Source organism: Trichoderma asperellum, chromosome 2 (assembly GCF_020647865.1).
Source record: "Trichoderma asperellum chromosome 2, complete sequence".
Classification (NCBI taxonomy): Eukaryota; Fungi; Ascomycota; class Sordariomycetes; order Hypocreales; family Hypocreaceae; genus Trichoderma; species Trichoderma asperellum.
The window spans coordinates 1,931,283-1,952,041 of record NC_089416.1 but is presented as its reverse complement, the minus strand read 5'-3'; the positions used below and the strand labels follow the sequence as shown (position 1 = coordinate 1,952,041).

Sequence of the window (20,759 nt, the reverse complement as noted above, 5' to 3'; positions counted from 1 at the left end):
TACCGTGAAATTTCAGGTGCTTCTATTCTAAGAACCAGAGGCTGATGAATGGGACCGGGTCTGGAGAGACGAGCGGCGGCTATCTGTCTCATCTTAGAATCGTCGTCCAGGGGCAGGGATCGATAGAGGCTCCGATTGGGCGAACTACTACTAATATCTGGTCGAGGGTACGGTAGGTACGGCAATACGAAGTACAAGAGATCAATGTGCAAACATTTTTTTTGTTTTTAGAATTTAAAATAAAATCGAAGCTTTAAATTAAAATTGAGAATGGGATTGTGAGCACAGCCGAAGGAGGAGCTTAACATGGTAGCAGATAGAGCTGAGACGGTTTGTTCTTGTTAGCTAACTGTTTGCGGGTGGGCAATGTGTGAATGGATAAGTAGCACAAAGCGCAACTGCTTGCTAAAGGCCGTTCCACGCTTTGACACCACGATCACGTTGTCATCACGGAATGGACATCCGAGAAAAACAAAAAAGCAAATGAAAAACGAGTGCGTAAATGGGGAAAAACTCATTCCTCTGGATCCGGCCGTGGAATAAAACAAGGAAAGCCAGGCTGCAAATGCCTTCTGGCGCTTAATCAGGCCCTTGTTGCTGAGCCACAGGTGGCAGCGGTGGGGCGGCTCTGATAGGCCAGCACGCCTCGCCCACCCAAACGGCGGCTGCAGCGCAACACCATAAGATTAGCCAGGCTCCATGCAAATCGGCCTCTGGGTACAACCTCAGCTTGTCGGGGCCTTGCGCTGGCCAACCGCGCGGATGCAGCCGGACACTCTCAGACGACGGCCTGCCAGGGACATGGAGAAGCTATTTTGAATTCCGGTGAAGCAAGAGAGAGAAGCGAGTGGGCTGACGGCCTGCACCCCTGGCTTGGAGGTCGCGGCGACGGCTTGGTATGCCGAGAAGCAGAAGCAACGCGCGCATCAGGCCCGAGATGGATGGACATGGATGGAGAGGGCTTAGCGGATAGAGAAGAAGGGGGGGATACTTAATGCAGAGGACGATCCTTTCCCAATGGTTCCTGTTCTTGGTTCCTGATCTCAAGATATTAAGGTTGCATATCGTGTCTCTCCTGTGTGTTTCCGGTGCTCTGGAATTTCCTTTTCCTTTTCCTTTTTTCTTTATCTCTCTCTCTCTCTCTCATTTGTCTGTCTTTGCATTTTCCCATTCTTTTTTTTTTCTTCCCGTTTCTTTTCCTTTCTGTCGATCAATCTCTTTCACTTATACGCTGCTTTTGCCGAGTTACACACGCCAACTCTCTTTTCTTTGCTATTCACAGCTAATCTTGACTGGGGCATTTTTGTTTTTGCGGGAAAACAGCAATCCACCTTAATAATTCTCATTCCTTTCCTTTCCTCTCCTTTTCCTGTTTACGGATCGGCCGCTTGTTCAAGCAAGTTTTTTTTCTTTCTTTCGCCGAGCTCTCTCGTGAGACCCACCGAACGCAACAATCTCTTTGAGGTGCTGAACACGCATTTTTGCTGTCGTGGATCTCCAGACCTCGTTCGCCACTAATTATTTATTTATTCATTCATCCCCTTTGGCATAACACAGCCTTGCTTTTGCCGATCTTTACCAATACCGTGTTTCCTACTTTTTTTTCGTTTCCTTGCCTTATATCGCTGTGCGATAATCTTCTCTATACCAACTACAACTCCTATAATGCGTTGTGATATGCTATTCAATACGGCTCTGAGCGTGCTCTTGGCTGCTTGGCTTGCAAAGGCGGGCCCGGTGCCGCGTCTGGATGCCAGAATGTATGAGTCCTTATCCTTTCTGCCTCTCTCTTTAGGTTTGCTTCTACGATACTGACACGCTCTGTGATATACAGGCCCAAAGTAGCCAGAGCCGAGACATCTATACCTGGGACATCTGAAATCCCATCAAGACCGGAGTATGTTCTTCTCTTATCATAAAGATGAAGAAGAGAAATCTAACTTGAACATAGGTCTTCTGTCGAGCCTGTGGCACCCACTGCCTCAACTCCTCGGCCGGTCCTCGAAACCTTGACGCACTCAACAGCCAATATCCCCGACTCACTCATTTCCAGCACCCCTACTCAGAGCCAAATCTCAGCCACAACTTCGGCCGAAGTATTGTCTGTAATTCCCATTGTGGCTACAACGAGTACTACTCAAGGGGGGTCAAGCACCATCTCTAGTGCTGCTCCTGAGACATCGAGCAGTGTTGGGAATACTTCCAGCACAACTGCTGTCCCTACTGCTACGTCTCACAGCGCTGTGGAAAGTTCCAGTACGGTTGCTGCTCTAAGCACGTCTAGTAGCATTGATACCACCACCACTACAGTAGCTGCCTCAGCCACTTCAAGCGGCGTGGTTAATACTTCCCCCTCAACTGCTATCCCAACCACATCTAGCAGTGCTGTTGATAATTCTACTACGGTTGCGACGTCTGTTACCTCTGACAATGCTGCTGGCACGTCCACAACTGTTGATATCCCAGCTACAAGTGCCAGCACTACGGTAGCAGGCACCTCAACTTCTGTTGGAGAACGCTCATCAACAGAGACAGACGTCTCAACGTCGCCAGCAACTGCTTCAATCTCGGGTAGTAGCTCTGCTGAAACCAGCATTTCAAGCTCCTCTACAGCAAATACGCAGCCGCAGACGTCAACAACCGGAGCTACGGCATCTTCAACTTTGCCATTGAGAAACGACAAGACTGCGTCTTCTCCAACTAGTGCCACTACAACTACGAACAATGCATCAGATCCTGTCACGACAGCAACGACGAAAGCTCCTACGACAGAGGCCACTTCTTCAGCTACTACCGAGCCTCCCACTACCACGGAGCCAGTGTCTACTACTGGATCTGTAACCACAGCTCCTGAGAGCCAGACGACCACCTCAGGCTCCGGGACTGGCGCTCCAACCACAGGCTCTAGTCAGACTAGTCAGACGCAGTTGAGCTCAAATACTGGCAGTGTAGCGGCGCCGTCTAATTCTTCTGCTACAGAGAGTGCTTCAGCCTCGCAGACCGAGCCTCCTCCTACTACTACTGCTAGTTCTAGCACGCATCATGTTCATACAAAAATAGCACCCACAGCCGCAAATTCGACTCGGTCTTCTTCCACAGTCAATACAGCCCCTGTCACTAGTGGATTGGGCAACTTGACGTCGAGCACTACAGATCCTGGAACTATCACCACCTCTGCCGAGATTACGACTTCCGCTGCCGGGGTGCCAACAACGACTGTGCCGACCAGTGATGCAACTGTTAGCTCAGTGTCAGTCCCATCTACCGCCACTGCTACTTCTAGCAAAACGCTACCTCTGGGCTCGACGGCCTCAACTGAGGTTACGGTACAGCCGGATGCTACATCATCCACTGTCTTGCTGACTTCCAGTTTGCCATCATCTGTGACTAGCAGTACAAACTCAGATGTTGTTGTATCAACTACAGCGTTGGAGAGTACACAGCCTGCTAGCTCAACGACGTTTGAAATCCCATCTCCTTCCTCAGCCTCGTCTCTTCAATCCACCACCGGCCCTGCAACAACTGCTGTCGCAGCCTCTCCATCATCATCGGCCGTGCCTCCGCCCCCAACTTCAGCCCCCACGACTACACTAATCAGAACGACATCTACGGCTACCGTCCAGGTTACCAAAGCACCCGATGACAATATTCCTATACCCACCGCAATCACCTCTTTCCCCTCTGGCACCTCCACTGTCCCAGCTCAAGTCTTTGCAAGCAACTTAGCTCAGGCTCAGCAGTACAACAACATCTTCAAGAGCCTGACCCCTCAATCTGCTTGTACTGGCAACGCAGTTGGTTGCATTGATGGCCAGTTAGCTAGGTGTAGCTCCAGCAGCACATATTCGCTCGAGAAATGTCCTTCTCAGCAAAAGTGCTTTGCCCTACCGATGGATAACGTTGCGGGTGTGATGGTTGGATGCCACGACATCACTGATGCAGAAAGCATTCTCGGCATCACGGGCGGATCTCAGGACAGCTCGTCGGCCACGACGCCTGTCTCGACATCGGCTCCTTCAACAACACTGGCTCCAGTACCGATTGCGACGTCGGCTGCCCCTGAAACGAGTGCTCCGGCTAATCCTCCGCTTGTCTCGATATCGGCTCCTTCAACAACACTGGCTTCAGTACCGGTTGTGACGTCGGCTGCCCCTGAAACAAGTGCTCCGGCTAATCCTCCGCCTGTGACTATTACTACTGTAATAATCGTCAGTGACCTGCCGCCTTTGCCTCCCACAACCACACCAACCACTTCAACTGCTCCATCAACTCCAGTTCCGGCTGCTCCCTCATCTTCCACCGCAGCAGCAGCAGCCCCATCCCCTCCTCCAGCGGCAGATTCCCCCCCACCAGCAAACAGCTTGCCTCAGCCAACTCCTGTACCCGCACCCTCACCAACCACCTTCCAAACTGTCATCGCCACCCCTCCCCTTCCCCTTTCCAATATTCCAACCCCCCCCTCAGCCCCCTCTTCTACAGTTATCCTTCTGCCCAACCCAACAAGCCTCATCGTCATCCCCATCCCCGACGACTCTGCCCCGACGGCTCAAGCCGTCCCCACCAGCGACACCAACCCTCGCACAACAGAGGTCGTCAATGGGACTCCCACCGTGTCCGTCTTCTTCACCGTAACGGTCACTCAGAAGGAGAAGGAGACTGAGACCGTCTTTGTCACGGTTGCCCCCTAAAATGCGTGGATGAGTGGAAGAGCGTATATGTTGTGGCATCTCTCGCTACGACTTTGCTCAACTAGACATGACTTTACTGTCTTACGACTGCTCATTTTGCCTAATCTGTTCGGAATCTTTTATGTTTTTTTTTCAGTTTTTGTCTCTTTTGTTGCTGTTTTCTTCCCTTTGTCTTAATACAGATATAATACTCAGGTAGTAAGTGTGCTGCACACGAAGGAATCATGAAAAAGATAATACCTGCTGGAGGCCGAGATCGTTTCTCCATATTGCGCTGTTGAATAAGAAAAAAATTATGTTTAACGAGATATATACACTATATACCAGATGAAATGGAAAAATCACAAAGTATGGAGTTTGATTTCAACGTTGGGAGGATAGCAGTCTGTTCTGTTTTCTCTGCTCTGCTCATGCAGTTTAATTCAAAATTTTGATCGCTGTTTTTTTATGTACATATAATGCCTAATGCGCTCCATGAAGAAATACCATTTCACCGCTTTGATATGGAAAAAAAAAAGGAAAATAAAGGGGGAAAAGAGAGAAAAGAATCGGGCGTATTGTTCGTTCAGCACCCCTTCAGTAAATCAATGCTAATTTCGGGGTTCCATGTTGTTTCATACCCCCTCGCGATACTTCCGTCTGCGATCAATCTATAAGAGTTCGTGATAGAGCATTTCCCATAATGCAAATGATCCTGATGTAGAAATAGAAGAAAACCCACTCAGGAAAGAGAAGGGATGACTGGTGGATAAAGCTACCAGATAGTAACGGGGTGGAAAAAGAAGTATCCAAGAAAAGAAATGTCGGCAAGCGCTGATGGTCTCAAAAAGGTAGAAAAAGAAGTTGACATTAAAAAATTCGTTTTTAGGTCGCGCCGGACAAAGTATCCCAGTGTAACAATACTGAAGTAAGAAGATCAAAATAGAAAAGTATAAACAAGTGGCTCAGAACAACAAACGTAAGAGAACGGCTTCAAATCACTCGTTAGTCTTTGGCGCTGAGCTCTCACTTTTCAGAATCGCCGCTGTGAAGTCCGAAGCCGATCTGCTGCGGTTTAATCGCTAGTTTGTCCCAGGCCGACCGTTGCCTACAAAGGGGCTCGCAACCTCGAGTCTCTTAGCTGCTGGTTCACGGCTGCCGGTTTCTTCGTCTACAACGCCGTATTTTTCTTGCCAGAGCTTCCGCATAACTTGGTAGATAAAGCGATATTGGAGTTCGCCTTGGACCATGCCGCGGCGCTGCTGGCGAAGGGTATCAACCGCGTTATAGACAAGATCGGAACGCTCTGAGGGCAGATCATATCTTGCCAGAACACCAGAATCGAGCTCCCTCATCAAATGCTCGAGGCAGATGAAAGTACCTGTACGGCCAACTCCGGCGCTGCAGTGGATGATGCGAGGTGTGGACGGTGTGCTGTGTTGGCGGGACAGCTTCATCAGTTCTAGAAAGCCATCCAAATCCTCGGCAGTCGGAACGCCAAAATCAGGCCAGCGCTTGTAAAGGAAGTGCCAGACGACGCGTGGTTCTTTTTCACCATGGACGTGAAAGAGCAACTTGCGCCTCTCAATGGCACCCCTGGCAAGCTGCTCTACAGACACAAAGGTAAGTTCTGCTCTCCAGTTGTCGCCCCATGCATTGTAATCGTTGATGGCCCAGACGGTATCTCGTCCACCGGTGAGCATTTCTTCGCCCGTAGGAAAATACTGGTCGCACTTGACTACGTCAAGCTCGACCATATTCGTCAGCTGAACGATAACTGCATGAGAGGGCATCTGCTCTGCAATCATGCGCCAAACATAGTCGATGGAGGAAATGGTAGGTCCCTGCATGGCGATGTAACGCAGCGGTGGTTTGCTCGGGTCCGACGGAGACGTAAGAGTAATGGCAGAGGCATTGACGTAATCGACCTCGCCTTCTGGGACACGAAGCTTGACACGGTTGTACGCCCAGGGCTTGATGTTAACATATCGGTCCATCTTTTCGTGCGTTTCTATGTGTCTGTAAAGCGTCCATCGCGAATCCCCTAGGCTGTCGTCTCGCATGCCTTGCGAGACCCGAACTCGCTCGGCCCAGGTTAGTTCCTGAAACTTGATATCGATATCTGCAATAGCGCGCGTGTGGTTAGCGGGGCGTTCGAGTAAGTACTTGCAGCGCCGGCGAATATGACGTGCATATGCATTCGGCATGCAGATATGACGCACCTTGCTGCGATAGCGACAAAAATACCGGCAAAGCGGGTGGCAGCTGGTTGACGCTCCTGCGGCGATCCTGCACGGGCGGCGATTTGTGCTGCGCTGGCTGAGACGCTGGGCGGGCGAGCCGTGGCGGCGACTGGATGCCATCTTGCGCCACCACTACAGCTGACGGGGTTGTGGGAGTGAGTTCGGATGGAGGGCTGTCCCTCGCGCGCTTCGACGGGCCACGCAGTCGCAGACTCTTGAACGCGGACATCTTGTGATGGGTTCTTGGCGACTCGGTGGCGCTCACATTGTCGGTGGCGATGCTGGCCCTGCGATCGATGGAGGTCTCGATGACCGGAGGTTTGGGCTTCCGGCGAAACTTGGGGATCTTATCCATGGCGCTGAGGGGAGAAATCTTGGTCGCTTTGGAGGCTGCTCTTCGGACAGCCCTGACCAGGAGAGTGAATATGTGGGCTATCGCTGCTGCTTTTGCCGCCGTCGTCGCCGCTTTGCCCGACAGATGGATAGTTTTCGCTGTGGTGGGTGTCTAGAGAAAAAATAGAGGTATGTATAGCTAGGTACTAGGTAGATTCCTGGATTAAGAAGAAGAAGAAAAGGTAAAGTTTCTGCGAAGGAGCGTGCGAAATTGAAGAAGAAAGAGGGAAATGAAGGAGAAGAAAAGAAGAAAAGAAGTCTCGGCAAGTTTGGAAAGAAGAAGACGCGAGGATGAAGAGCAAGAGGAGAAAAAAAGCAGCGGAGGAGAGGAAAGGAAGCGGCAGTCTATCCGAGTCCAGCGAGAGGGTCTGGTCCCAAGTACCGCGCATAAGCTGCAGCCAGGCGCAAAGGCGAGGTCTCGGGTACTTGGCCCTAGCGGCGCGTGCGTGGAGTCTGATATGAGATGAGATGAAGCAAGATGCTGACGGTGGAGGGGGAAGCGCAGGGTATATGAGTGCTAGTCAGTAGTCCAGAAGAATAAAGCATCGGGAATCGACATGCACATGCATGCTTTATACGAGCGAAGCAGAGCAGAGATGGATGCGAGGGCCGCTGCAGGATCTGCACTGCTCCTAAGCGATGATGCATGCGCACGGCGTCTGTCGCCTGTCATTTGCAGCACAGCAGCACGGATTCCATTCTATACCCGAGGATAAGACCGCCATCGACGCATCCTCCAGCAGCGTCGTTGATGCCTCCCCTGCTGGGCTTATGGAGATTCGCTATATTGCGTGCAGCAATCCGTGCATGCAGCGCGCGGTGCCGCCAATAGTGCGTCCCGCCAGCGCGCCGCCGGTGGAGTCGCCGCCGGCCGCATCAAATGGCATTCCACCACCGAATCTCATCACACACGACTCGCTGGGGAGTACCTGCATGCGCATCCGCCGCTAGGACGCCCAGCAGCAACGCCGTATGATCCGCTGCGTTTGCTCCAGGTCGTCTGATTCGCTTCGTCCGCTCGACCGCGCCATCGCTGTCTCTCATTTGCCCGTCAGCTGAATCATGGCGTGGATGCGTTATGTGTGGTTGTATAATAATAGCTACATATCGAGATCCCTATATCGTACATGCATATTTTGTGGTAGTACAGCAGAGGCAGGAGTGTTTTTCCCTTTTCCCCTTTCCCTTTTCCTTTTCTTCTCCTCCCTTTTGGCCCTCCTCTTTCTTTCTTTCCTACCTTTTCTCTTTCTCTTTTCCTTTTTAAAAATTTTTTTTTTGGTGTCTGTCTTTGCGTCGCCGCCTTTTTTTTTTTTTTTTTTTCTTTTTAGACTATCAGTCCATCCACACCTCCATCAGCAAGAGGCCATGAGGCGATGTTAAGACATGTGACACACACCAACTCGACACACCTAGCGATGCTGGATTGCTGGATGGATGCGAATAGGGAGCAGGTGCAGCTAGCATCTCGCACCAGCTGAGTCCCAGCCTGGCAATGCTCATGCCTACCTTTCGCAGCCTTTCCCCATCACCCCATAGCTTCTCGTCCTCCTCAGGTTCGTCAACTGCCGTTATACAGCAGAGTAGACACCTGTGACGAACTTTCCACATTCGACCTTTTGCTCTAGAGTCGCCTTGCGGCCCTTGCCGCCTTCTCCAAGCCGGGCGGTTTGCCTGGGTGTCAGGCATAGCCTGTGCACTTCGCCTTGCCGCCCATGTGCGGCGTCTCCTTCACCTCCGTCCAACGGCCCAATATAAGTTGGCGTATTCAAATTATTTCGTTTGCCAGTTCCTAGCTGATAGTGCTCATTACCTCCCCAGAAAACCACATCAGAGCCCCAATATGTCTCATTCTCGGAAGACCGGTTCGAGACAGATGTCTGTGTCACATTGTCCATAACCGCAGCGCAGTGAGTTGCGCCGATGCTTAGGGCTTTAATTTTGATAGGCATCAGCTGGTTCTTTCTCTCGTCAAACTCTGAGAGCCCTGAGAGCGACTTGACTTTGGTTGGCCCGAGAGAAACGTGAGTCCACCTTCCGGTGCCTAGTGAGCCACAAGTACCTTGTCCTGCGGCCCAGAGGTCATATGTGCTGTGAGGCAATCTCTTAGAAGGCGCTGGGGTGCTAGCCTCGCTGCTAGAAGCACTAGGCGTATTGGCCTCACAAGTGAAGAAAGTATTTACACCGCCGGCAGCTATTGAGGAGGCAGTGGACACCGGTGCACTGCTTCCATATAGCTTATAGATCGGTACAATTGTAGGAGTAGAGATGAAAGGATTGCCAATCTGGGTTTCAAACCCCAGCTGGCCAAAGGTATTGTCACCAAACGTAAAGATCCGGCCAAGTTTGTCTAGAACGGCCGAGTGATAATCACCCGTCGCGATCTGCTTGATGTCAAACCCCTTGAGCAAGGCAATCTCGTGTGGTTGATCGTAACGACCTTTGGGGCGTGTCTCCCAGGTGAGACCCGGAATACCCATCTGCCCTTTCGATGGGAAGTTTGAGCCGCTCGAGGCTGAGGAGAAAACTCGCCCGTTTGATGTGAGCATCAGACAATGCTCAAGGCCGCTGCTGATATCAGCAACACGCTCGCCCCATCCAAGGCCCGCCGGAGTCAGGTTCTGAAAGCTGATAGCTTCTTTACCAGACGAGGACCATAAAGACCACGATGTCTTTTGCTGTTCTAGCTTTTTGCCACCCTCTTGGTCGTCGCGCGAGGCGGGGATGGCATATACCGAGCCACCCCGAGACAAAGCTATAATCCGATCTTCTGATACCTCAATCTTGGCAAGATCCTTGCCCTTCAAGGTCACAACCGGTGTTGCATCTGCCTTGTTAAATCCTAGGCCCCATTGAATAAGATCTCCCTTTTCATTAATAGCCGCGCCAAAATTCTCAGTAAGTTTCAGGTCGCGGAGAAGCTGATGATCAAAATATGATATCCTGCGCGGAAGTTTGATGTTTTTCTCATTCGAGACAGGGTCAATGACCTTTCCCACGTTGGAGCCCCATGCGTACACTCCGGGGTGCTCCCAGCTGTTCTTTACTTGCAAGTGCTGAGAGCTAATCAGCTCACGGTTATCTTCCTTTGATACGCCATGTTTGCGGGCCTTCTCAAACTCCAGTTCGGCCTTTTGATATCCAGTCTCTTTCTCTTCTTCGGGAGCTGCCGAACTGAACTGAGCTCGGAGCCTAGGATACCAGAATGCGCCCGCTGCGGCGACGGCGAAGACGGCTGCAAATCCCACTGCTTTCCCTCCTCGTCTCCTGGGTCTCACGCCCGCAGAATCGTTGATGTAGCGAACCCATTGGCGCTGGCTCACACCAAGGCTTGGTCGAGCTGAGAGGCCAATGCGAGACGCTCGTCGAAGGGCAAATTGTGAGGTGCTCATGATTGCAAGTCAGGCTCCTCGTCCAATAGCTGCTGTAATTGCTCCAGAGCCCACCGAAACACTTCTGGGGCCCCGCTCTTGGTCCAGTTTGACCCGCGTAGATGCTCGCAGCTGCAGCCTGTGAAGTCGCAGGTGATGTGAGATCATGCAAAAGCTGCGATCTCCAGCTAGAGGCTTAGTGCGTGCCGACTTCTCATATCCCTGCACTGGGGTTCCCGTGCCGAAGCTCCATGATGTCAACTCCATTTAGCTGCTCGCCAATTGGCTGGGCATCTTATCGTGCCACTATCGGCGCCCGGAGCAAGTCGCCCCGCCTGGACCTTGCCAATGGCACACGCGTGGCTTTAAAGTTAGCCGTGCTTCAGTAACTTGCAGCCTCCTGCTTCGAGCCCTGGGCCACCATGTACGAGGACGGCTGGTACAGCTTCGTGCCGGAGCTTAGCAACAACAGCAACGCCAGAAACGAGACCTCCAATGGCAGGCCTCGCGGGCATCAGCGCAAGGAATCGCTCCTACAGCAGCCTAATGTGCGTGTTGTCACCATCCACTGCTTTGTGTACAGCGGGCAGCTTACCGTGTTATAGGAGGCCAGCAACATTGCCGAGATCCTTGAAGATGTGCTAGAGGAAGCAGAACATACAAACGACCCTCCCGAACCCGCATTGCTCCGACGAGCTGCCTCATACTCCGATTTCTACGATGTTGTCAGGGCCGAGCTCTTCAAAGATGCCCCACGCAGGCCACGGCGGAAGGCTGGCAGGAAGAGCAGGAATTGGGAGGCCTTGACGCTCTTCAACGAAGAGTCTACAACTTCTCAGTATTACCAGACGGAAGAAGTGTCCTCAAAATCTCTGGACGACCTATTGTTGGAAGAGAGCCAACAAGAATATTTGTAGGATCCCGGACGCATGTGCCATCCGACCTGGGCTAATCAAACTAGGCTGTATCGCGACCAATTGAAGATGACCGAGCGCCACCTCGAAGGCTTAATTGGCAATGCCAACGATAGTTTGAAACTGTTGACCACTTTATCGCAATCATTTTTGTCCGTTGAGGCTCAGACCTCGACCTTCCAAGCTCAGTGCGAAGAGCTCCTGACAGAACAGCGGCGGTTGGAGAAGCTTGCCGATGAGGTCGGGACAGATCTCTACTATTACGCCTATCTAGAAAAAGCTACAAGACGCCTAAATGCTCCCGGTGCCGGTCGCTTAATAGAGGATGATGATTTTAGTGAGATGGTGGAGAACATCGATTCTTGCATCAAATTCATGACTACCCACGTAAGTTGATCAGTTTTTGATACTCAGTGCGCCCCGTATTGATAGGCAATAGGAGAATTACCGAGAACGCGACTCATATCTAGCACGATACAGCGCCTTACTTACCAAGGCCTTGCACCTTCTTGACCATGGTTTCAATAGTTCTTTGGAAAAGGTCTCCAGTGACATTGCTCGTCAGATTGCAGCTACAAAATCAGAGTCTGCTCGCCACGCTTTGGCATACGGAAGATTCGAAGAGATGATGGCGGATTCTTATTCTCTATTGCCAAATACTCGAAGAGTAGTCCGATCGGCCTACCATGCGTATGGGCAGCCAGTAGAAGTCTCAGCCACCTCTACGACATATGTCAATGCTGTTAATACCATCTTCCGAACATATTTCACAACCCGCGATCGAGACTTGAAAGTAATGGCACAACATGATCTAGATGAATACCAGAAAGAGGTCAAAAGTCTGTCAGTGGAGACAGCTTCTAGGAATTTCATCAAACAGTTATTCGAGCGAATGTATAGTGAAGACGTTCTTTTTACCAAAATTTTCAACATAGAACTCGCATGGAGCCCTCTTCCGGAATCGGCTTTCCAAGCGGTCAAGCTGGTCAACACCACAATGGTTCATCCTGGCAATATCGTGCCATTAGCGACGAATTTACAGGCCGTCTTTCAGAACGCTCAGCTCACAGAAACGTGCAGCATAGTTGGCTGGCTAGCTAATGAATATGCAGTGGCGGACTTGGATGAAGATGAATCTCCATCCTTTAGAAAGTACAGGGAATATGCCGCCAGGCTGCTCGCAGATCATTTGTGGCCATTTACCGACAACTTATTTGAAGCAGAAATCGTGAAATCAATTACCAGGGCCCCAACTCAAGATGGTTCTTTGAAGATTAGCCCTGTTGTAGACGGAGTGGCTTCTTCAAACGCATATCCCTTGGTGAAACGAGCCATTGAGCTCCTCGCCATGTTTGACCGGGCAATGCCTAAAGAGCGATCCGTAAGTCTTTATGTTGCTTCATTCCCTTCCCTTCCATCTTGTTTTCCTCTAATCATCTGTCTGGCCCGTATTCTAACATGATCTTACACAGGCCAAGAACAGCCCCGTGGTGTTTAAAATTGTGCGAGAAACAATTCAGATTCTTCAGCGAGCTGAGGCTAGGATCAAATCACTCAAGACCGATACCGATCCGGATCTCTTCATGGTCAAGAATTTACTCATTATTAAGAATGAGCTGGTATCACTCGAGATTGGTGATATACGAAGCCAACCCCCAGCCATGCAGCATTTTGGACAGATTTGGGATACACTGAGTCCCCAAAACTGGGTGGGATTTTTCGGAAGCGTCATCAGCGGCAATCTCTGGTCTCGAGGGGCGCCTTCAGTTACAGCCAAGACGCTGACAGTAGAAGACATGAGCGAACAGCTAGACGAGCTATTACGCCAGTCCATTTATGCATTCACAAAGCGATGGGGATCTCTCATCAACGATTCTCAGAGCAGAAAAGTAGGAGTGAAGCCTATAGCGAAGGTAGAGGCTGATCTTGAGAACATACTCCAAACAGCGTTCAGCAACCAACCTGAAGTAATTGCGAAGCTGAAAGAAGCCATTCAGCTAAACGCGCAAGCACAGACGGACGCAAAGAATGCAGACAATGGGGCACGGAGGTACTAAAAAAAAGGACCATGAGCGCAGAGCTCGAGCACCTAGAGGGCGCAGTAGACCTGAATGATGATAATGATTTTGCTCAATGATACATGATGACCCGAGTGGAGATGTACAAAAACAAGTAAATTGAGGGGAAGTTGTTGGGCTATTTGGCCGATCATTTCGGTGTTGTGTCAACGAAACACGAGACAACTCCAATTCCTAGTTCAGCCGTCCCTTATCGCTCTCAACTATTGGGGGCTCAACCTGTGCAGTTGCGTAACCCTTGTGGGGGTTATCCTAAAGTGCTCGTAAGCAACTAGCATAACCATCATAGCCTACCTCGGCAGGTAAGCTGTATATGATTTATGATGGGCTTTGAGCTCCATCTAGTCTATGCAATTCGGTGACTCAAAGCTTGGCTCTTGATGAATGTATCGCGATTATTCAGCCACAGGTACGCATAGAAGTGGCTCCATTCCCAACGATAAACTAGGGATTATGACTGATGCCAGGTGGGGTAATAAGCGTGTTGCGAACAAAAATAACTATGGAGTAAATACGACATTCCTCGGTTCGAAGCTAGCACTCAACTTATGCATGCAAAGCTATTCATCCTACGGTGACTACGTTACTTAGTAGGTACCTAGTAGGATACGTATACCTCGGAACATCGCTTATATAAAAGAGACAGGACTTCATGAGACAAGTTACTTTCTTTCCACCTCATCTCACCAACAACCCAAAATAAGAGGCATTATTTGCTCTTTTCGGCCCTTCTCTTTTCTTCAACCCAGTGTGCTCAACAATATACTGTGCTTATATAAATCACACGAGGTTAGTATGGCTGAAGCCGAGATAATCACGTATAGAGGAAATTGTCATTGCGGGGACATTGTATTCGAGATAAAGGCGCCCGAAATCAAGAAAGCAGACAACTGCGAATGCAGCATCTGCGTGAGACAGGGCTATCTTTGGCTCATGCCAGGGATTAGCAATGTGAACATTGTCAAGGGCAGCTTAGAGCAGCTGACGACGTATACTTTCGGCGAAAAGAAAATGAAGCATTTGGTAAGAAAACATTGAAGCATGCACAGATTTGACGATAATCTTTTTAACTCAGTTCTTCCGGGAATGATAGTTCTGCCCCAAGTGTGCTACTGCTGTGGCAGGTTCTTGGTGGAAGGATGAGGAGGCAGACCCACAGCATTCTCTGAAACCAAGCTATGTCAACGTGAGCGAACATTTCCGTCCATGATGGTTGAGTTTCGAAACATGTTTGTTTTGACAAGATTCTGGCAGGCAAATACTATTCAGGGCCTTAACTGCTGGGATTTAAAGAAAATCCCGTAAGGCCATTCCCTCTTCTTCTTTGTTCGTTAAAGACATCGGCCCTGATATAATTAGCAGATATGATGGTGCTTCCAAGGGGGAGCCCTATCAGCCCCCAGCTCATAAAGGAGAGCTTCCAAAGGCCGAGGAAGGGGAGCTGGTGTACACAGGCAGTTGCCATTGTGGAGCGGTGACCGTAGCCACGACGAGCAAACCAATTGACGAGACTCACGAAAGGGTCATCGAATGCAACTGTACCGTCTGTTCGCGTGTAAGTTATCAGCATCTATGCAAACATATCTCATGCTGGAACTCACTTTGGTTCTAATTTGATCGCTTAGATTGGCTCTCTCTGGGTATACTCTCCCACCACGTCTGTTGTCCTATCCGGAGACGAAGCCAACATTGGAAAATACGAATTCAACACGGGCATGCTTTACAAGACGTTTTGCAAGATTTGCGGCGTCGGCATGACGAACAGCCCCAACGAACTTACTGAAGAGCAGATTGCTGCGTTGCCAGAAGTCATGCGGGGGCATTATGAAAATCAACGATTGCGCACGGGTGTGAACGCACGGGTGCTGCATGGAGTGGATGTGAGCAAGTTGAACACCGTCAAGATAGATGGATTGAATAAGATTCCTGGGAATTATGTGAATCCCTAATGTTGTTTTTTGCTGCTTAGAGGGTTTGAAGGTATATACGGTGTTGAGGCGGAGCGTGAATAGCGCATAGTATATTTGATATCTTGTAAACAGAAACTATATACATGTTGCAATTGAAATAATGCTGCTTTTCCGTATGCCTATGGATGTGTATTCTTGATATATCAATAGTTCTAACATGTTGTAACATGTATTCTACTCCCAGAGGCTCCAATCAGGATTGATCAAAACACGCTGCCCTGGTACATCATAAATGGCATTATCGTCATTAAAGTCTGCCATAGCTTCAAGGGCATGGAAATCCTGCGGCCCTTCCGATTCGACAATGTACCCGCCTTCACATCTGGTGAAACTCACTTTCACTTGTCCTCCGTAAAAGTCATCATAGTCGGATGAAAGCGCATCGAGGAGATTGTTCACCTTGCCCGATGGGTGCAAGCTCCTCCAGGGGTGGGTGCAAGATTGCTGCTTGCAGGATTTGAGGACCATCATGAGAGCGTCTAGGCGATCGACCACACGCTCAAGAGGCCATTCTTGATGACTGTTGATAACGAGAGCACTAGCGCTGGCCTTCCCGTCCTTTGGCGAGAGGAGGTTATTTATCTGTCCTGGATCGGCCTATGCAAATTTGAGGTTAACAAAGAGGCTCTCCCTTGATACTTTTGAGGATTCAGCTGGCCGACCTTCATGTCATAGAGCTCCCTTTCGTTACTACACCAGACGGAGTAGTAAAATCCATAGTCTTCGGCTTCAATGCGAAGCCCCTTGAACGTATTATTGACGTAAATAGGCTCGCCGCTCTCTCTACCAAAGATGCTCTCAGCGAGCCCAAACCCCCAAAACTCAACGGCGACATGTTCTGAACGAAGCTCAACCTCGGCATCATAAATATCAATTGGAGAGCCATCGAATTTCTTGTCATTGATTTCAACGCCCGCAATCTTCAATATGGTAGGAGCGAGATCCGTGTGTGAAGAGGGGGTGCGAGTGATTCGCTGCGCGGGAACGCCAGGGCCACGGACAACGAGAGGCACGTTGATGTCGGTCTCGAAGCCACACGTCTTGCCAGGATGCAGCCGGTGCTGACCAATGTGGTAGCCATTGTCTGAAGTGTAGAAGATGAAGGTGTTTTCGAGCACGCCGGCCTGGTCGAGACGGGTGACGACAGATTCGATAATCTCATCTACCGCCTGCAACGACCGGAGACGCAGCCTCTGGTATTCGTCGTCGTAGTCAACAACGCTCTCGTTGAGTTTAGGGAGCTTTGAGATCCAGCCCACGCCGCTGGGGGAATCGGGATTGAAGTTTGGCGTCCGGGGGATCTTATACTCGGGGAAGAGGCCCTCGTGCCGCTCTGCAACTTGTGGGGGATCGAATGATGCCCTCGATCCCCCGGCCACGAGAGCATGAGGTGCAATTGGTGCAAGTGTTATAAAAAAAGGAGATTCTTCGTCTTGAAGAGCATGATCAAGGAACTCGTTGGCGCTCTCGGCTACGATATCGGTAGAGTACTTACCGACAGGGTTGGTTGGAGGCGCTCCGTTCTTTGTGGTGCTGACATTGTAATATTGGTACGTAAAAGGGTCAAGAAAGAAGTTGGACTGAGTATATCCACTGACAGGAGGCGAGTCATAGTTGTAGACGGTGTGAGCGTTGAAGAGCTTTCCCGCGTAGTAGGTGTTGTAGCCTGACTGCTGTAGCCAGAGGGCAAGGTGGTGGTCATTGTATCCGTTCTGGACGAATTTGGGATAACCTCCTTTTTGTATAAATCAGAATCTTGACATTTTCCCTGTATACATATGGGTAAGGGAGCATACCCCAGGGAGGATTCACGTTTGTTACGTTGGTGTTATGAGCCAGCTGCCCAGTCCACAGGCTGACCCTGGCCGGACAGCAAATGGCCGCTAGATGTATAAACGAGAATTAGTTTTCTGCAAATTCACCATTTGATAAGGCAATTTTGAATGAAGAAGACAAAAGACACGTGGTGATACTTACTGGAGCAGTAATGTCTCTCAAACGTGGTGCCCTGATGGACCAGATGCTTCTGCAGCGACTGCATATGATCCAGTGTTCCCATATGATTGTCTTGGTCATCTGTCAAGATGAAGACGATATTCGGGCGATCGGCAGCCGCATCTGCCAGGAGAATGGCAGAGAAGAGCCATGACGACGCAACAATTGCGCGGCTCAGCCTAGTATACATTCTAGGATTTTGATTGAGCGGGCTGTGTTAATGAAGTGTGCTGCGAGTTGTGCTCCAGTGCGGTAGAGCTCATGCATTGAGTTGGGGTCCGGATTGAAGAGTGCATGCCTCTCTTTTCTCTTCCGTCAAGATATATATGGCCATCGAGAAATATGGAGTCTTGAATCCATTGCTTTGTTTCCCCCACGTCACGGCGATCACCAATGCGTGAACGCGAGGAGCTACTCGGGCTTGCGCCATGGCTAATCTCTATGCCGTGCTCATCCTTGCATATAGCGGCAGGTGAGTCGGGGTTTTTAAGCGCCTATCCGACAACCCACAATTCCGACAGCGGAGAACTCTGGTTAAATCTTTTCAAAGGCACAGTACTGAAACCCCGTTTAGGATCTGGTATGAGACTGATGAGTATTAGAGAATTGGTCAATTTGTTGCTTGATGATCCGGTGGTCGTGATGCGGGTTATCAGCTTTGGAGGCTATCCTAGTATGTAAGCTAATATTTCTCATGGATCGAAATTTGTTGATTGAGTTTGTATGGCAATCGACCACACGTAAACTTTTGTGCTCATAGAGCTTGATACGAATAGTCGTCGGACTATTTGTACTTTGCGTCTCACGACTTATACGACTCAATTAATAGCTTGTATCCCGTCATGGTACGGGATCTCAGAGCATATGTATGCTGGCCCCACCGTAGATAAGTATGTGTTGTAAAATGCAGACTCAAAGCTCAAAGCTTTTGATGACAATTAGCAACTGTAGTTATAAAGTATTCCACCTCATCTTAGATAGCTAGATTAACATGAGAAAGAAAGCTTGCACGTCTATGTGCAACAAATCAAGTCGGCTTCATATTGTTTGAAGGGTTGTATGCCGTCTTCCGAGTCTCTCTGAACGTGTATAGCAGGTGGTATTCTGCCATATAAAAAACACCTTAAAACCAGAGGCTAATGACTGGGTCGAAGACCACTGCTGGCTGGTCAAATCTATCGTGCATCTCCCATGTGGATTGTACCTGGATTTATGCAGAATTCTGCCGCGAGAAACCTTATACGGGATGTTATTTGTGGTGCCCCGCTCGCAGGGTTGCAGGCAATTCGAACGGCTTTGTATGGAGTACAAGCATGTTGACTTTTCTCAGGACCCAATTGTCGGCCTCCTGCATGAGAGGGGAATGTGGCAAAGAAGAAGCGCGACACATGTCTCGTGCCAACAACTCACCAGGTACAGACTACATACTCGCTCAGTGTGTACTCGGTGGCATTCGCATCTTTTCCGCCCTTTTTTTTTGGTGGCAGCATTTTGCTACAAAATATTGTCGATTTTGATCGCTTGCCTTTCCATTACAGGCCTTTGGCACTACGGCGTTCAATTGTTGCAAATTCCGACAGCGTCTAGCAATCATGGATTATGAAATGGATCAGGCAAGCCTCGATCTCATCATCCAGCTTCAATTGGAAGATGCCCAAAGCATGGCCAAGGGAAAATACCAGGAAGGCAAGGCCCCTGACTTCGAACTGGCACTTGAACTTTTCAACGCCGAGCTCGCGTCATTTCACGCTTTTATCCACGATCGAGAAATGAGCCGCAGCCTAGCTCGTGCCGTTGTGAGCGATGCAGACATCATAAGACAGTTGGTCAACGAAGAGGAACAAGCGACTCGCGATCGGATGCTTGCGCTTCATGGATTTGATGATAATGACATCGCTGAGGGCAACCTCTTTCCAAAGAGACAGCCACCAGATACAAGTTCGTTGAAAGAGAATATCTCTGATGAAATGGTCAACAAACTCATACTTCTATTTCATGACGATGGCGGACCTTCACCCATTGCGGAGTCATCTAGGATGGGAGAGCGAGCTAATAGAATGATGATGACCAAAGTGGCCAATAGACGCCGCTGCATTGTTTGCAGTGAAGATTTTCCATTCGTCGACACATTGCGATGCCCTTGCTCTCACGATTATTGTCGCGGATGCCTGTCCAATTATATTAGTAAAGCAATAAACGACGAGTCTATATTCCCCCCTCGATGCTGCGGAAAACCGATACCACTCGATGGTGTGAACCAGATCTTCATCCCCCCGGAAATACTTGGAAGATATCGCGCCAAGGAGCTCGAGTACGGTTCAGCGAATAGGATGTATTGTCACGTACCCAATTGCTCGACCTTTATCCCCACGCAGTTCATTAAAGATGAGGTGGCGACGTGTGTCAAATGCCGGAGCAAGACTTGCACCATCTGTAAGGGCCCATCTCATACGGATGACTGTCCTAAAGACACGGAAACGGCCAATATTCTTCGTATTGCAGGAGATAATGGGTGGAAGAGATGCTTTAAATGTCGGAGATTGGTAGAGTTGGCGCATGGATGCAACCATATGTGTAAGCTTCTTCCCTTGTCATCTTTTTTTATCATCCCGTGCTTGCTTTTCTTCTTCTCTCCGAGCCCGAAATTAACACTCTAGTAGATTGCAAATGCGGAGCACAATTCTGTTACACCTGCGGGAAAAAATGGAAGTCTTGCGGTTGTGAGTTGTGGAATGAGAATATGCTGGTCGCTCGAAATATGGCTGCAAATCAGCTCGCAGGCCGACAACGTCAAATTGCGAATCAAGGATGGGGTTTATGAAAGAAGAGAGGGGAGAGAAGAGTACATAGAGGGGATGAGAGACATTTTACAAGAAGGTTTTCGTTGGATGATGGCCTCTCGTTGTTGACTAAAGTATACAGTGGCTGAGATTGAAATTCTACTAGACCGCTAGGCTAACCCAATATATTACATAAACGTTGGAAGTCTCAACCGCTACACGCGGAATAAACAGCGGTATCTGCTGAGTGAAATAAGGGGGGATTTCGACTCTCGCGGTAGGCTTGATGTTGATATAAGTAAAATCACACATCCTCTCTCTTTATCCATATCATAATATCAAAGTGGGTTT

General features: G+C 49.6%; 8 protein-coding genes across 8 annotated transcripts; 5 read left to right on the top strand and 3 right to left on the bottom strand.

The window, feature by feature from the left end:
- Window positions 1–713: 713 nt before the first annotated feature.
- Window positions 714–5,318, top strand: TrAFT101_002958 (uncharacterized protein). The gene is made up of 3 exons (XM_024906114.2): window positions 714–1,760; window positions 1,835–1,897; window positions 1,952–5,318. The coding sequence occupies exons 1-3, from the start codon at window positions 1,666–1,668 to the stop codon at window positions 4,686–4,688; spliced, it is 2,895 nt and encodes a 964-aa protein (XP_024764076.2). The 5' UTR covers window positions 714–1,665; the 3' UTR covers window positions 4,689–5,318.
- On the bottom strand, window positions 5,017–8,052 carry TrAFT101_002957 (uncharacterized protein). Its single transcript, XM_024906113.2, has 2 exons — window positions 6,890–8,052; window positions 5,017–6,789 (listed from the first exon to the last, which is right to left on the bottom strand). Exons 1-2 carry the CDS (start codon window positions 7,263–7,265, stop codon window positions 5,750–5,752), a joined length of 1,416 nt encoding a protein of 471 aa, XP_024764074.1. The 5' UTR covers window positions 7,266–8,052; the 3' UTR covers window positions 5,017–5,749.
- TrAFT101_002956 (uncharacterized protein) lies at window positions 7,943–8,839 on the top strand (the record flags this gene model as incomplete). The annotated part of the gene is made up of 2 exons (XM_066126747.1): window positions 7,943–8,134; window positions 8,819–8,839. The coding sequence occupies 2 exons, from the start codon at window positions 7,943–7,945 to the stop codon at window positions 8,837–8,839; spliced, it is 213 nt and encodes a 70-aa protein (XP_065982854.1).
- On the bottom strand, window positions 8,630–10,876 carry TrAFT101_002955 (uncharacterized protein). The gene has a single exon (XM_024907639.2). It carries the CDS (start codon window positions 10,690–10,692, stop codon window positions 8,872–8,874), a length of 1,821 nt encoding a protein of 606 aa, XP_024764071.2. The 5' UTR covers window positions 10,693–10,876; the 3' UTR covers window positions 8,630–8,871.
- Window positions 10,877–11,093: 217 nt separating this feature from the next.
- On the top strand, window positions 11,094–13,642 carry TrAFT101_002954 (uncharacterized protein; the record flags this gene model as incomplete). Its single annotated transcript, XM_024901757.2, has 5 exons — window positions 11,094–11,219; window positions 11,277–11,584; window positions 11,633–11,972; window positions 12,025–12,966; window positions 13,058–13,642. The coding sequence occupies 5 exons, from the start codon at window positions 11,094–11,096 to the stop codon at window positions 13,640–13,642; spliced, it is 2,301 nt and encodes a 766-aa protein (XP_024764070.2).
- Window positions 13,643–14,458: 816 nt separating this feature from the next.
- TrAFT101_002953 (uncharacterized protein) lies at window positions 14,459–15,612 on the top strand (the record flags this gene model as incomplete). Its single annotated transcript, XM_024899395.2, has 5 exons — window positions 14,459–14,686; window positions 14,757–14,849; window positions 14,918–14,964; window positions 15,026–15,218; window positions 15,289–15,612. 5 exons carry the CDS (start codon window positions 14,459–14,461, stop codon window positions 15,610–15,612), a joined length of 885 nt encoding a protein of 294 aa, XP_024764069.2.
- Window positions 15,613–15,659: 47 nt separating this feature from the next.
- On the bottom strand, window positions 15,660–18,300 carry TrAFT101_002952 (uncharacterized protein). Its single transcript, XM_024899495.2, has 4 exons — window positions 17,611–18,300; window positions 17,430–17,516; window positions 16,296–17,368; window positions 15,660–16,230 (listed from the first exon to the last, which is right to left on the bottom strand). Exons 1-4 carry the CDS (start codon window positions 17,816–17,818, stop codon window positions 15,808–15,810), a joined length of 1,791 nt encoding a protein of 596 aa, XP_024764068.1. The 5' UTR covers window positions 17,819–18,300; the 3' UTR covers window positions 15,660–15,807.
- A 694-nt stretch (window positions 18,301–18,994) lies between these two features.
- Window positions 18,995–20,543, top strand: TrAFT101_002951 (uncharacterized protein). Its single transcript, XM_066126746.1, has one exon. It carries the CDS (start codon window positions 19,221–19,223, stop codon window positions 20,283–20,285), a length of 1,065 nt encoding a protein of 354 aa, XP_065982853.1. The 5' UTR covers window positions 18,995–19,220; the 3' UTR covers window positions 20,286–20,543.
- Window positions 20,544–20,759: the final 216 nt, after the last annotated feature.